The sequence below is a fragment of the Gigantopelta aegis genome, chromosome 6, assembly GCF_016097555.1.
Source record: "Gigantopelta aegis isolate Gae_Host chromosome 6, Gae_host_genome, whole genome shotgun sequence".
In the NCBI taxonomy this organism is placed as follows: Eukaryota; Metazoa; Mollusca; class Gastropoda; order Neomphalida; family Peltospiridae; genus Gigantopelta; species Gigantopelta aegis.
The window spans coordinates 59,750,649-59,764,848 of record NC_054704.1 but is presented as its reverse complement, the minus strand read 5'-3'; the positions used below and the strand labels follow the sequence as shown (position 1 = coordinate 59,764,848).

General features: G+C 35.1%; 1 protein-coding gene across 1 annotated transcript in view; it reads left to right on the top strand.

Annotated features, from left to right (window-relative positions):
- Positions 1 to 3,387, top strand: part of LOC121374650 (CYFIP-related Rac1 interactor B-like) — a 63,627-nt gene extending 60,240 nt beyond the window's left edge. Inside the window, exon 10 of the mRNA XM_041501758.1 lies at positions 331 to 3,387. Within this exon, the coding sequence (XP_041357692.1) occupies positions 331 to 394 (64 nt within the window). The 3' untranslated portion in view covers positions 395 to 3,387. The remainder of the gene's footprint in view (positions 1 to 330) is intronic.
- The last annotated feature ends 10,813 nt before the right edge of the window (positions 3,388 to 14,200 follow it).

Here is a 14,200-nt window from a genome sequence, read left to right as displayed (position 1 = left end):
TAATAGAGGTGTTGTAAACAAACAATCCTCTTCGTTCCTATAAAGTATGAAGCTTATATGTGTATGCAATTGAAAAGTGTGTAATTTCAATTTATTTCAAATGAGATCATGTACTATTTTCACCTACTTCAAAGACTAATTTTGCAAATTTCTATGTGATGTGCATGCATGATACTTTCTTGTGAAAGCTTTGCAGTCTTTGTTTAAATAGCTTTCTCAAGTCCGCCTCAATGAAATTATGTCCATTATTACAATAAAATATTTGATTCATAAAGCACATAAACGTAATTTCAAATCTATTTCCACTTTTTTCTTTTTCTTTTTTTATAGATATACAACAAAACATTTGCATGATGAAACAACATCACGACAGATAAAGAGTTTACTTGCATGACCTGCGAGTTTAAGTATGCATATGGTCAGAGATGTTTCCATGCTGCTGATTTTTTAAGACTGGAATGATGTGCCTGGCAGTTACTATGTTCAAATGGACGTGTGACCAACTAAAGACAGGTCTGCTGTTTGACAAATCTCACAGACAAAGATCTGTGAACCTATCTGGCAGCTGTATTGTCATCCTGGCAGTATAGACAGCAAAGTAGTTTTGTGTGTATAACTTTCACATATAGACATTTGTACAATTCCAGGTGTAAAAGAAATATTGGATACTGTGCCTAAAAACATCTAATCTTATTTTAATATAATTATGTACATATATTAATTTGAAAAAGCCAGAAAAAAACAACTTTTTTTTAATTTGTATTGTAGTGATTAGAAACAACTAAATTAGTGAAAATAATTTAGGAAACATTGACAATTTGTCCATGTATTGTACTTAAAGGTTTATTGTGTTAAATACTACTATGTGAATTGGGAATACTAATGGCTCTCTAATGCTTCCATATTGGTCCAGTCACTTGTGAATAGAAAATATTAACCCTGAAAATAGCTTTGTTTTCAGTACATGCACCTATCAAGTTCGACAATGAAGAGTCATATATAAGCCTGTTAAATGATAATGAATTGTTTAGTGAAGCTTTCTGTAGAATTAATTGCAGTCCCAACTTCCATTTATGAGCTATTTTAGCATTCCAGACAAAGACCAACATTTAGGTGACAGGTCCGCATCTGGTTAGCTTTAAGCATTCATGTACATTGTATTCCGTAAATAAATGTTTAGAGCTTCGTGTTCTCACAATCCATTCTCTTTACACCAAAAATGTTCTTTTCTACCAGTATATTAAATGCCTCATGACAATAAGTGTACAAGTTTGCCCAGGTAAAATGTTAAGACTGATTTCACAGTGAAAACTTCTTTCGAGTATCTGTCAAATGGCCACTTGTCACTGGTTCAGAGTTGGTTTAAGAAGCGTTTTTATTATACGTCTTGTAGCATTGACTTGTAGCAACTCTAATCATATCTTGTGGGAAGATGGTGCATCATTATATTCCGTGACATCAAACAAAGCTTGTCAGTTTAAACATATTTTGCTGGAAATACAAGTGCATGCAAATTTGCATTGAAATAAAAAAAAAAACATGAATGTACAAAATGAACTGATGGTATTATGTAATAAGACAACTGTTGATCACATTTTTGACAATTTATGGACCTACATGTATCTACCGTAGATATTTTGCTTAGTGACAAAACTCTATGTTTGTACCTTAATGTGATTTGATTGGCTGAGAGCTTGCGATTTGTAGTAAGGAATAGAACATGTTCTAATCATTACAAATCTGACACAACTTGTAGTACAAGAATAATATTGTTATGATTTAGGTGTTCTCACTGTACGCTTCAACCATATGTTACAAGTCTGTGCGACAATTTGCTAAATGAGAACACACCTTTACATGAAACAGATTATTCTTTCTTAGGCTGTTTAATACTCATTTTAGTGGGTTTTCTTACAAAGTGACATTAAGATTTAATTGTCAATCCGGTTTAAAAAACTTCAAATTATGATTTTGATGTGATGAATGAATTTTTGTTTCATTTTGAGTGAGAAGTGTGTGTAAGTGTGTGTGTGTGTGTGTGTGTGTGCGTGTTATCATTCCTGATCCCAAAACCTAAGGGTTGAATTTACTAAGTCTGTTTTTCTTTGTCTCACCTTTACAAAGTAGAAAGGAGAGATGTAGGTATTACTTTTTGTAACGGTGATAACAGCGTGAACTTTTGCATTTACCTCAAAGATCAAACATGCATTGTAAATAGGCCCTATATGTCATGTGTCTTATGTAAAGTGGTTAATTGATTCTTTTGCTATAGACTGTTAAGAGTTTTTATTTGCAAAGAATGAAATGGAATTGATCAGTGAATGAATGGATGTTTAACGACACTCCAGCACAAAAATAGAGGTCGGCTATTGGGTGTGAAACAAGGTTTTGCTATAGTAAGTCTAGAATAATAAACAATTTGCCAGTTATTATCAACTTTATGTTTCTAAGTGAACTAATTTTCACTTGTCACAAGCTTTAGTCGGTTGAGTGCTTGCTTGAGGTACTTGCATCGCAGGATCGAACCCCTTCGGTGGATCCATTCAACTGTAGGAAAAATGTAATGATGACTGATGACTATGTGTCAGAATGACCAAATGTTTGACATCCAATAGCAGATGATTAATTAATCAATGTACTCTAGTGGTGTCATTAAACAAAACAAACTTTACCTTTAGTGAGTGACAAATGAACATTACAAACTTTATCATAACTGGTACTAAGTATATTCTGTTTATTACAGGTTTTTCTCCTTTTTTTTACTTTACATTATTTTTTTTTTTTTTTTTTTTTTTTTTTTTTTTTTTTTTTATTTTTTTTTTTTAGAGCTATTTATTAATATTATAAAGTGAAGTTAGCTTATTCAGTTTAAACCAGAAATAGCTTACTATCATTAATGTTGTTTTAAAATATCTTTTATTACAAATTTAACACTGAAAACAGACATGTAAACGCATTCTTTAAAATTATGAGACATTTTTAGCTTTTGTCAAATCATAATGATGTCATATTCAGTACCGGTAGTAATAAGAACATTGATTATAAGTGCTAAGTCATACATACCCATGGCTGATATTTTCTCAGTGAGAAGATAAAAAATATGAAGAAAAAAAATTCCGTTGTAATAATAAAACATATGTAACCAGAAAAGGTTGTCATGTATCATGTGTAATAATTAACAGTGATACAGTGCAGTTACTTTGCAAACTAATATTACCAGAGGTCTAATTCACAAGACTTGCAGCTGGGCTATCTCATAGTGCAATGCAGATAGATAAATAACTGTTTTAACATGCCCATATACCACTAGGGTTTCAAACACGCCCATCCCGAGTCTGACCTCTGATAAGATCAGTGGCCTGACTCGGGAAGGGGGGGGGGGGGGGGAGGGGGTAGAGTTGAAAATGGGCAGAATTTTGAAAATAGCAATAGAATTAAAAATAAATAAATAAAAAGTCACAAGCCAAAAATAAAAAGAATTGACTGCTCGGCCGAATATTTATATAATTTGGAGCATTTTAGAACGACAGTCCAAAAATAAATAAGAGAAAGAAGAGACTATTTAATAAAATAAAAAAAAAGTAATTTCTACATAAAATTTTGAACGAAGGTCTAAATGTTTAAAGTCCGATCTATATGTCCACGTGAGTGGCCTTGTTAAGGCCGTTTTGTTCTTGAGGAGGTTGGTGCCTACGGAGATGAGATGAACTACTTGCCGTTGAAGTGTGGCATAGGTTTCCTTCACCTGTGACCTAGCAGGGTTTTTGCTAGCTCAACGTAATGGACACCAGCGATGATCTTGAGTACTCTGTGGACAGTGTTGTTGTCCATATCCTTGAAAAGGATACAGACCTTCCCGGCACATCATCACCACTAGGCAGAGCATTCCGTCTCATAAGTCTGTATCATGGATGGCCACCTCACTGCCATTGGGGAAGTGCTTGAAACTTCCCTCTTGGATACCTCCTGTGTCCATATGTGTTGTATCACCAACCAAGTACCAACCAGAGGCGGAAGGCCGTGCCTTGGCTGGCAGGTCACTCAGGGGAGTGACGGCCTTCCGTTTCGCAACACCAACTTTCTTGTTCGTCTCAACAGAGTTCCCCATGGGTGGGGGTCTCGACGCAGTCGAATGTGAAGGTGCAGGAATGGGAGGCGCCGGCCGTGGAGTCTCACACATGGCGATGTTCAGCTCCTCTCCTGGCGTCAACTCATCAGACTTCGCTGGCTGGGTTTTCTCAGCTGGCTTGGCTGGCTTGTCCAGTTGGGCTGGGGGCGACGACACAGAAGGGACTGGCGGTTGAGCCGCCAGCTTTGATCCCCCTGTGCTGCCCCTGGCACACGTTTCCTCTTCCTCGGTCCTCTTCTGTGGAGCAGGGTCGCCGTGCACCAAAGTCACAGTTGCCCGTGACCCGGTGTACGCGACATGGTACTCTATCAGCGTCCCATACGAAGCAATTAGTCATCCCAGGTGGGGAGGTAACATGAGAGAGCATAGAACAGCGCCCATCGCCAACTCGAGTAGGAATGTAATGCAAAAAGTCAATTGTATTAATATGCAAATTAGATCTAACTTCAATGATAACTTTTGGTGAGCAAACAAGTGTAACATGATATTTTTCAAATTTCTGATATTCACTATGTTCACAAACAGACATTAAAAGATGAATAATCATAAATGTTTGGTTATTGTATAAAATTGTTTATAGTAAAAGAAGGGTCTTCAGTTGACTATAGATGTGTATTTGCATATAACTAAAGTTGTTTTAATTTTGATGTAAACAGCAAAAAGTTAATTTGACAATAGAAAAAAACTATGCAAGTCATGTTCCTTTTTACAATGTATTTCAAAAGGAAGATATCCTCGTCATAGTCACTATGTATGCCATGGTCGAATATATATGTGTTGTACACATTGGCAATAAGAAAAACAAAATCACTTGGGATTCTGTCGGGTTTTTTTTAATTCCCCTTATAATACTGTGTGCATGGAGTATTGTGTACAAGTACTTAAGAGAGTGAGTTAAATTAACTGCTATGCTTAAAAAGTGTGTCCTCTCAATTTCATCATTCCATAATGCCAGATGCATAAATATATATCCAATGATATACAAATTATATATTTTTTTATTTTGTGATAGTTGGTTGCATATTTTGTTGTTGAATGAATGAAATATTTGTGATGAAGAGTTAAATTTTAAATACAGTTTGTTATATTAATTGCTTTTACAAATAATTTCTATATCTGTAGCTATCAATTGAAAATAAATTTAATACCCTTTTGTATAGTGTAATATGTCACCTGGACATATTTTGCAGAAGATACACGTATTCACTGACACTACTTGTATATATAGAGTACATATGTATTTAGGAGAATGTGTCATTCAGTGGAATCTATCAAGAATTAAATCTTGATTATATTTATCACAAATATTATTTAATATTTAGAATAATTATGATTTGACAAGTTAGTTTTGAAAATATAATGGCAGGTATCTTAAATCATATATATATATATATATTGGTGTCATGACGGGTGAGATTCAATTCATATGAAGACGAAGTAGATATTAGATTTGGTGTCCCATACACAGTTGTCACATGTATGTAACATGTTTACGCCTGTTCCATATGCATTTGCAACCCTCTTCTTTTGATCAAAATATTTTGCTGTAAAGAATAGCCATGTTGCTCATGCATGATTTCAGAACTCCTTGGATGTGAAAGAAGTAATGTATAAGAGTAATCTCCCTCTATTTACATGCAAAAGTCAAGAAAATATAATGTCATTGAACCTGAAGTGTTATGTGTTATGAAATACAATTTTTTTTTTTAAACAAATGATTTTGTATATACCATATAAAATCATCACCTCTTTGTTTCATTTAACATGCTGTCTTTTAGTCACTGCAGGCTTGTAAAATATTTAGTATCTGATATAACTTAAAACAAATTGTAAGCTAATGTAGTTGTTACCTGTAGTGGATTGGACTATCATTACCAAGCAGAGCAGACTTACATAGTTCAATTCAGTAAGTATATAGAATTATAGTGGTAGTAACCTTACAGTCATTTCATGGAATGTAACAAAAAAATAATAATACATGTATTATGTTTGGATTTGCTTTATGTCACATAACCATAGTTTACATGATTAATATAGCATAATGTTTTGCTCTTCCATATCAATGCATGTATGTTTGTTTTAATGTTTATTTCAAATGAGTTGTGCTTAGTAGTTTTTTAGACACCTAAATTATAAATTTTGTTTTAATGAAATGTTTAAGACATTTTGTTGTTTTTTAGGAGAGGGGTGTGTGATCTATTGGCTTTTTGTTTTCTTTTTTTTTCTAAACATTTTGTATAAATAAAATTCATCTTAAAACATTTTGCAACATAAACTATTATAGATGTACACTTTTAAATACATATATGTGTATATATATGTTTGCTGTTCACTTAAAAGTGCTTTGACTGAGCTGTCTTAATGTTTGCGTATTTATTACTGTTGATAATTGCTATTGATTTATAGCAGATTCCTTGCATGTTTATTACATTTCATATCTTTTGGAAAACAAATGTACTGACTTGGTTTGTGTGCCATGTATTATTAAAAATTTACATGTAAGTGCTGTTATTTTTATTTTATTTTATTATATTTTATATTATTATTGTGTGTGTGTGTGTGTTAGTGTGTTAGTGTGTTAGTGTGTTTGTGTGTATGTTTATGAAATACATTAACCGTTCCTAAAATAATTATATAGATGTGCAAATGCTAACTGAAAATTGTAATATTTGGCAACTATTATGAAATGAATACTTTTGCTTGAAAATACATGTATAAATATTATAGGGAAAAAAAAAATTATTCCAGTAAATCAAACACAATATCATTATTAATAACACAAAAGTTTGTTACAGATTATCATACTGGTATTTATATATTCCAGTGTTGTGCGATCTCATAGGTCATCAATTACCATGGTACCTAACAAATGCATGAGCCATGAATTCCATGCATGATAGGTAACATAAAGCAGTAGAACAAAAAGAAATTATAACCAACAATTTGATTGCAAACAGTTGTGAAGAAAAAATCCAAAAAACAATTGCGAAAATAATATACATGTATCTAATTCTTCATTTTATACTCCATTCTTAATGTCATTTTCCTAATACCATTTTTTTTTTTTAAATACTCATTAAATACTGAAAACATACTTTAAAAAATCAGCCAAATTATTTTACAGTGTTTATGTTTACTGTCACAATGGTTAAATGACATAATTGGGATTTCCCTCCACAATTTATTTGTTCTAATATGGATCATTTGTTAACTCTTATGGGTATATACATGTATGTTTGCTGGAGAAAAAGTTGTCATAATTGTTTTTATTTACATGTTCCTTATCAGACCTGGGACCTAATTCACTAAACTCTCGCAACTTTGCGATATCATAGTGCAGTGCCAAAAGACTTGCAAAGAGGATACTTTGTTGTCTAGCAGAGCCTAAGAGAGCTTTGTGAATTAGGCCCTGGGGAGAAAAGACTGTGCATGGTGTTCCATGACTCAGGAAATTGTAACAGTGGCGTAGGAAGGTGTCAAGGGGGGGGGGGGGGGGGGGGGGGCATACTTTTGTATTTGCACACTTTTACACTATTATAAAGCAGATATAAAGCAAAATATCAGAAAAGTAGGGGGGCACATGCCCCACCACTCCCCGCTTCCTACGCCAGTGATTGACCTTAATTGTGTCATTTTTTTTCAATTTGTTTAGAAACTTTTACATGTGTATGCCCACTCCCTTATCACATTTCATCCATGGCTATCTTAGTAGTATGTAAGTCACTGTACATTTTATCTATGCACCTAACTAATTATCTTGGAACATTTTGCTACAATTTTGACTTTAAAACAATAACAGATCATTTGTTACATGTGTGTGCATAATGGTGTACCGTACTAAATGAGTAACATTTGTAAACCTTAGGGTAATTGATGATATGGGGGGGGGGGGGGGGAGATTGTGCTATTACATTTCATTTACAAAGGATGTTTACTTTAGTTAAAATAAAACAATCATATTTTTTATGGAATACAACAGGAATGTTTATTACAAAGAGTTTTCTTCAAAGCATTTGGTTATTACCATGGTAATTGATGATGCAATAATACATTTATAGTGTAAATTTAAATAAAATAACTTTGAAATGATATCGGAGAGAGGATGTTATGTGGATCAGTACAAAACATTTCTAAAGGAAGAGACAGTTTAGAAAAGCACAATTGTGTGAATTTCTTTTGTATAAATAAATTGAAGCTGCTTTCAGACAGTATAAATGTATAGATATTGTATATTCCCTTACACTTTCAAAGAGAGTCATGCATATGAGTGAATGCTTTATTTTTAAATTAATAATTGTTGCACACTTATAATCATGAAACATACATTGTGATGTCTGATAATTGTAATCTTTCACTAAATACTAGTGTATAATACAGAAATTTGTGGCTGCTGTGTGCTTGTTTTGTTATTTTGGTTTGAATCACATTTTGTCACTGAAAGCAGTTTAAAAGGGACAAGACTTTCATGAGTGAGTATTTGTTTCATTGGGGTTCTTTAGAAGCCTTGTCATTTTGTTAAATAGGTATACCAGTACAAAATTTGATTATTAGTTCAGTAATCAGTTTGCTTTATATAAATTATACATAATGCAATTTATATATGCTTTTAAACAGAATTGGTCACAAGTTTGGGGGCCAGAATTACAGTCCACACATTTAAACTAGTCAAATTCAGAACAATGTTAGTTTTTGTGTACTTATTTTCATAAGAGACATACAGTAATGTATAATTCCACATACTTTAATTAAGCTTAGATGAAAAAGTGGCAGATATGTTGCAAGTCCATACCAATTCCATTTAAAGAAATCCCTTTTATTGCTGTTTGTATAGGGTGTTTGATTAATATCTTGGATAGAACCATTTTGTCAATATATTATTAAAAATATTCTAAGGGGATCCTTATATGGTGTTACAAAAAGCCCCATGCCTACAGCCATCAGTTGTATGTTTTTAATGGTTGCACCCACTTAAATAACAGGTTATATAGGCAGTGGCCTTTAATGTACTAGCATACTGATTGATCGCTCTGAAATACAACAAGTAATGCAAAAGTGAAAATCTTTTTTATAACTTAATTTTACATTTTCAGTCCACATTCATTAATTTGTACTGGAAATATTTCGAATGCCAAATAAGACTGACTTTTGAAAAGTTCTTGAAGATATATAACACTCTCCCTCTTTTCTACACCTCGGGTGTCTAATGATGGAGTTCAAATGATGCCATCTATATATATTTACATGTTTGTTGCATTAGAGGGTCTTAACGTAAGGCTGTGTCTGTTGACCAAGCCATTGTTGGTTTCTTGGCTATGTCTTATCTGTTGACCAGTTCATTCCTTATTGTGATAACAGATAATGTTTAAACCATAAATTTGCCACCAATGCAATGTGGGTATAAAATACTGACATAAAACATTCCATGTGAAATTTACTTTTCTACTACTAATTTATTACAGTGAGGATTTGTTGCCAATACTATCTAGCTTCATCTATCTAGTTGATCTTTATTGTAGTTCTGAATATTCAAAATTAAGTTTTAATTTGGTTTCTATTTTCATGACAGAATAACCTATTTCTCTGTACTTTGTTGATCTTTTACATCTAGCCTTGTATTGTGCAGGGGAAATAATGACCTTTTCTTGTTTTAATAAAAGAAAAAATCCAATCTCTTTTGTGCTTTTTTTTAAAAATTGTTTGTTGTAATACATTTTACTCTTATTCAGGATAATGTGTTTTAGCCAGAGTCATAACCTCCACTGCAGAATTGTTTTCCTTTACCGGATGTATGTAGTATACCCGCACATGGGCAGACCGTGAATCCTCGTCTTAGATTCTAGTCCTCCATTGTGGTTGTGATTTGTATTGCTTCAGATAAAAACTTGTTCATTTACTTTTTATTAACTTGTAAAGTGTTTTTATTTTTGTCCTCTTACATTCTTATCCATACTACTTCATACGAGGTTGGTTTTGAGGTTTTGTTCTTGTAGGTACATGTATGTTGTCCAATACGGTTTTCATCAGCTCGAACCAGCTGGTAGAGTGTGCGGAGAGCGGGTGTACAAAATAATTACAGAGGATGGGTGCACCAAGAAACTACCGCACTTTGATATAAATTTGCTGTGTCATGCCTACCGCTTATGTTCGTTTGAGCAGTCGTTTGCCGTCTGTGTTGTGTGGTCTGCCGCCACGTGGGCGGACATTAGAACACGGGGAATGTTTTATTTAACAACGCACTCAACACATTTTATTTATGGTTATATGGCATCAGATTAGAACACCGACACAGGACGCCGAGTGCAAGAGGATGGCAAGGAAGGAAAGGGCTGTGCCAGTAGAAGATAAGACAACTTTGGTAAAATGAATTGTCTTTTATTGACCCGTGAAGAACGGAAATAAATGACAAACCAAAATCTCACATCTCGCGAGATTTGTACCACCAATATAATATAACTGTTCACTATACGACTAGTCAATCATATGCCGTATGTCATGGTTTCTTCTTTCTCTGAAGTTGTAAATGTCATAAAGAACACAAAACTAATTAAAATGAGTATGAAACTAGCACAAAAAAAAAAGGTCTAGATTGAGAGTGCACATCAGTAGCCAGAACATCTGGTGTGGTTGAAGGCACATCATGGGCACTGTTAGTGTTTACAATGTTTCTACTTTGAACCGAACAAGTCTCTGTAAAGGTACTGAAAATCACTTCTTGGGGTTGAACAGTCTTTGTATGTTGCATTGGTAATGTCAATGTTGGTGGTATCGATGCAGGTTCAAGTGGATGAGGTGGTGACCGTATATCTTCGTTGTCATCGCAGTCTTCAGTATGAACCGGGAAAGATTGAGGCAAGATGTCACTTGGTACTAAGTAACAGTAACTCAATTTGACTTTGTAAGATGAGGCATGGAGTTAGTTGCAGAAGAACTCCTTTATGAAACACCATTCGCCATCAATGGAAATGACTAAGTATCTGTTGCAAGCACGTGATTTGTCACGATCCGAATACAAGTATATCAAGTCTCCAATCTGTACTGAAGGCTGGGGCGAAGCAACACCATTATGGTTCTTTTACTTTTCACTCCAAGAACCAGGGGTGATTTATCTGCATGAAATGACCACATGTTTGATTGGTATTTTTGGATAGATCATACTAAGACGCATTCAGAAAAGTGAGTCTTGCGTTGCACAGCTGCTGGATAAGGTCGGAGGTCAAGGTCAAAGGTCAAATAAGTGCACATTTTTTAATTTTACTTAAATGTTTTATTTCTTCTATAGTTGTCAGTAAGCATTATTAGTAGTATTTATTTTCATCCTGTAATGAAATTTAGTCATTGGAAATTCAAAATAACTGGAAAATGTGAAGAAAACTTTGAAGAAAACTGCTTATATCTCCTTAACGGTTGGACTTTGTACACATTTTGGCACTTTTCACCTGTGCCCATGTATTTATTTAAATAAAGGGTTCTGGTTAGATTTTCTCATATCAGACTATGTATTCGTGTCCACTGAAGTTTTTTAATCTCTGACCTTGGTTATAGACCAAATATTAAGGTCACGGTCAAAGGTCAAATGATGGCTGATTCTGACAAAAATCTCAAATTTCGCCCTGTTGCATCTTTTGTTTATTCGATATGTATGAGTTTTATTATGTAAAATGTTAACACATGTGCTCTGTGCCCTTCTTGTGTGGTGTCTTGATATGGGATGCAGATATTGTATTAATTACGCAATGTATTTTTCCAGCACCATTAGCTGAAATAAGATGGCTAGGGTTATTTAAGTTATTGAGTAGTGGATGACACAGTCTATGTTTTTCATCTTTTAAATTATTTAAAATGTAGTCTCACTGTTATTACCCCATGAATAGCAAAATGTAACACTATGCTTTAAATTTACATATATCAATTGGAATGAAGTACCATGCTCACTGGCGTGATCATTAATTTTACAACCTCTAAATGGTCACCTGTTATGATCATAGCCCTTTCTTGTGCTTCCTATGCAAGGACACACCAATGTGGCGAGGCTGGAATTCCCTTGTGCATACAGATAGACTACCACAGCAGGTTATTGGATATATGGAGAATATAGAACTACCCCCGAACCAACTGGATGTTGTTCAAGAAACTCTCCATAGATCACAGAAATTAGCCAGTGAGTGTGGTGAACGATATGCGATCATCCATTATGACCTGGCTATTGCCAAGCCAGCACTACAGATTCAAGCTCAAGAGATGCCATAATTCGACAATGTGTTCGTTTGCTTTGGCACGTTTCATATCATGATGACGTATTTTGCTTCTTTGGGATACATTGTGGAGTCATCCGGTGGCCATAAAATGCACTGTAACTCGGATGTCCTAGCCTCTGGTTCAATGCGTGGCTTCTTGGTGGGAAAGCATTTCAATCACTGTAAACGCCTCCATCCCCTCCTTGCAACCGCGTTAGAGATTTTACATTTCCGTGGTTTTATCGAAAAACATGGAGGGATGTCAGATGAGATACTGGAGTTGTTACATTGGCTTGGAGCAAATGTCTACCCGGAGTCATTGTTGGCTATCCTGCAATCTTATGCTTGCACAGGCTTATTAGAAAGATATGACGCATATTGTGGTAGTACTAGGCAGGGTGAACATGGCAAAACTGCGATGTTTTGGATGACACATTGACCTTGTCAAACGTTACTTCTTGTTGGATAGGGCTTATAGGACAAATGATGTCATGGACAGATGCTCTCTGTGTTCTTTGCAACACATCGCCCCAATTATGCCAGATGGATGACACGATACCTACTGAACCTCATGAACATGGAGCATAGTCATCCAGGAATACGTTCAATATTTGAAAGAGGAGTCCTTTCTATCCGACGTACTTCAAAATCTTTTTCTAGCAGTGCTGTGGATTTAACGCTAGAATAAACTGTCAGCAGGAACGCAGCTTCTAGACAAACTGTCTAGGAAGCGATGGACAATAACTAGAACAGTCAGAGGAGTTGTGGAGAAGAGATTTCACAGGAATTGAAACCATATAGAATCGTTAGGGACAACTCAGACCTGCAAAAGATCATGAAGGCCCTGGAGGACACACTTTCAAGATGAATACAAGGATGACCCCAGTCGATTTGAAAGGCCAATCAAACGTCGTAAGAACAAGAACTTTGCAAGTGATGCTGTCAAAACCAAAGTTAAATCGAAGGATCAGAAAATTTTGGAATTCCGTTGCACGAGGGATATATTTGGTCAATTGTTGTTCCTTGCTGTAATGCAGAATCTGGACATGGAAACTGTCCTGTCATACCCTCTCACCCCTGTACTATTCGCACTTTGTCATATAACAGGTGCAATGAATAAAACAAACGAATCAGCCTTAATGGTCAAACTAGAAGGAAAAGGGGATTCAAACAAAGAACCCAATCTTGTGGATGTGTATGTCATTGATGCGATGTTCGTCTTGTGCATTCTGCCAGAGCTACCATCAACATTTCTTGGTATTGCAAAAATGATTCTCCAAAAGGCATGTGCATTTGCACAGGAGGTGCATATTGTGTGTGACACATATCAAGAAGGTCCGTCAATCAAAAGTTATGAGCGTGAGGAATATGGTAACTGTCAGGCAGCATACCAAATAACAGGACCAAGCCAGCACCGACCCGCTGATTTTCATAGAGCTCTACTGTCGGCACCATTCAAAACTGCCCTGCTGAGGTTCCTCAAAGATGAATGGAGATCAGCCACATATGTACCTGTGATGGAAGGACACGAAGTCTACTTTGGGCTTGAACAGAGTTGCTACGTTTACACCACAGAAAATGGATTGATTCAGCAGAGAGAAGAGGACAAACTTTACAGTAGGCATGAGGAAGCAGACACTCGTGTTGTCTATTATGTTAATTTCATCGCAAAAAAGTCACCTCATTGCCCAGTTGTGGTCGTCCGTTCCTGCGATACAGATATATTTATTCTTCTTCTACATCATGCTGACCCTTTGGATGGACACAGGAGTCAGTTCAAAGAAAACAAGACGTTTAATCAACATTTCCCAACTGGCTACAACACTTACACCACTTG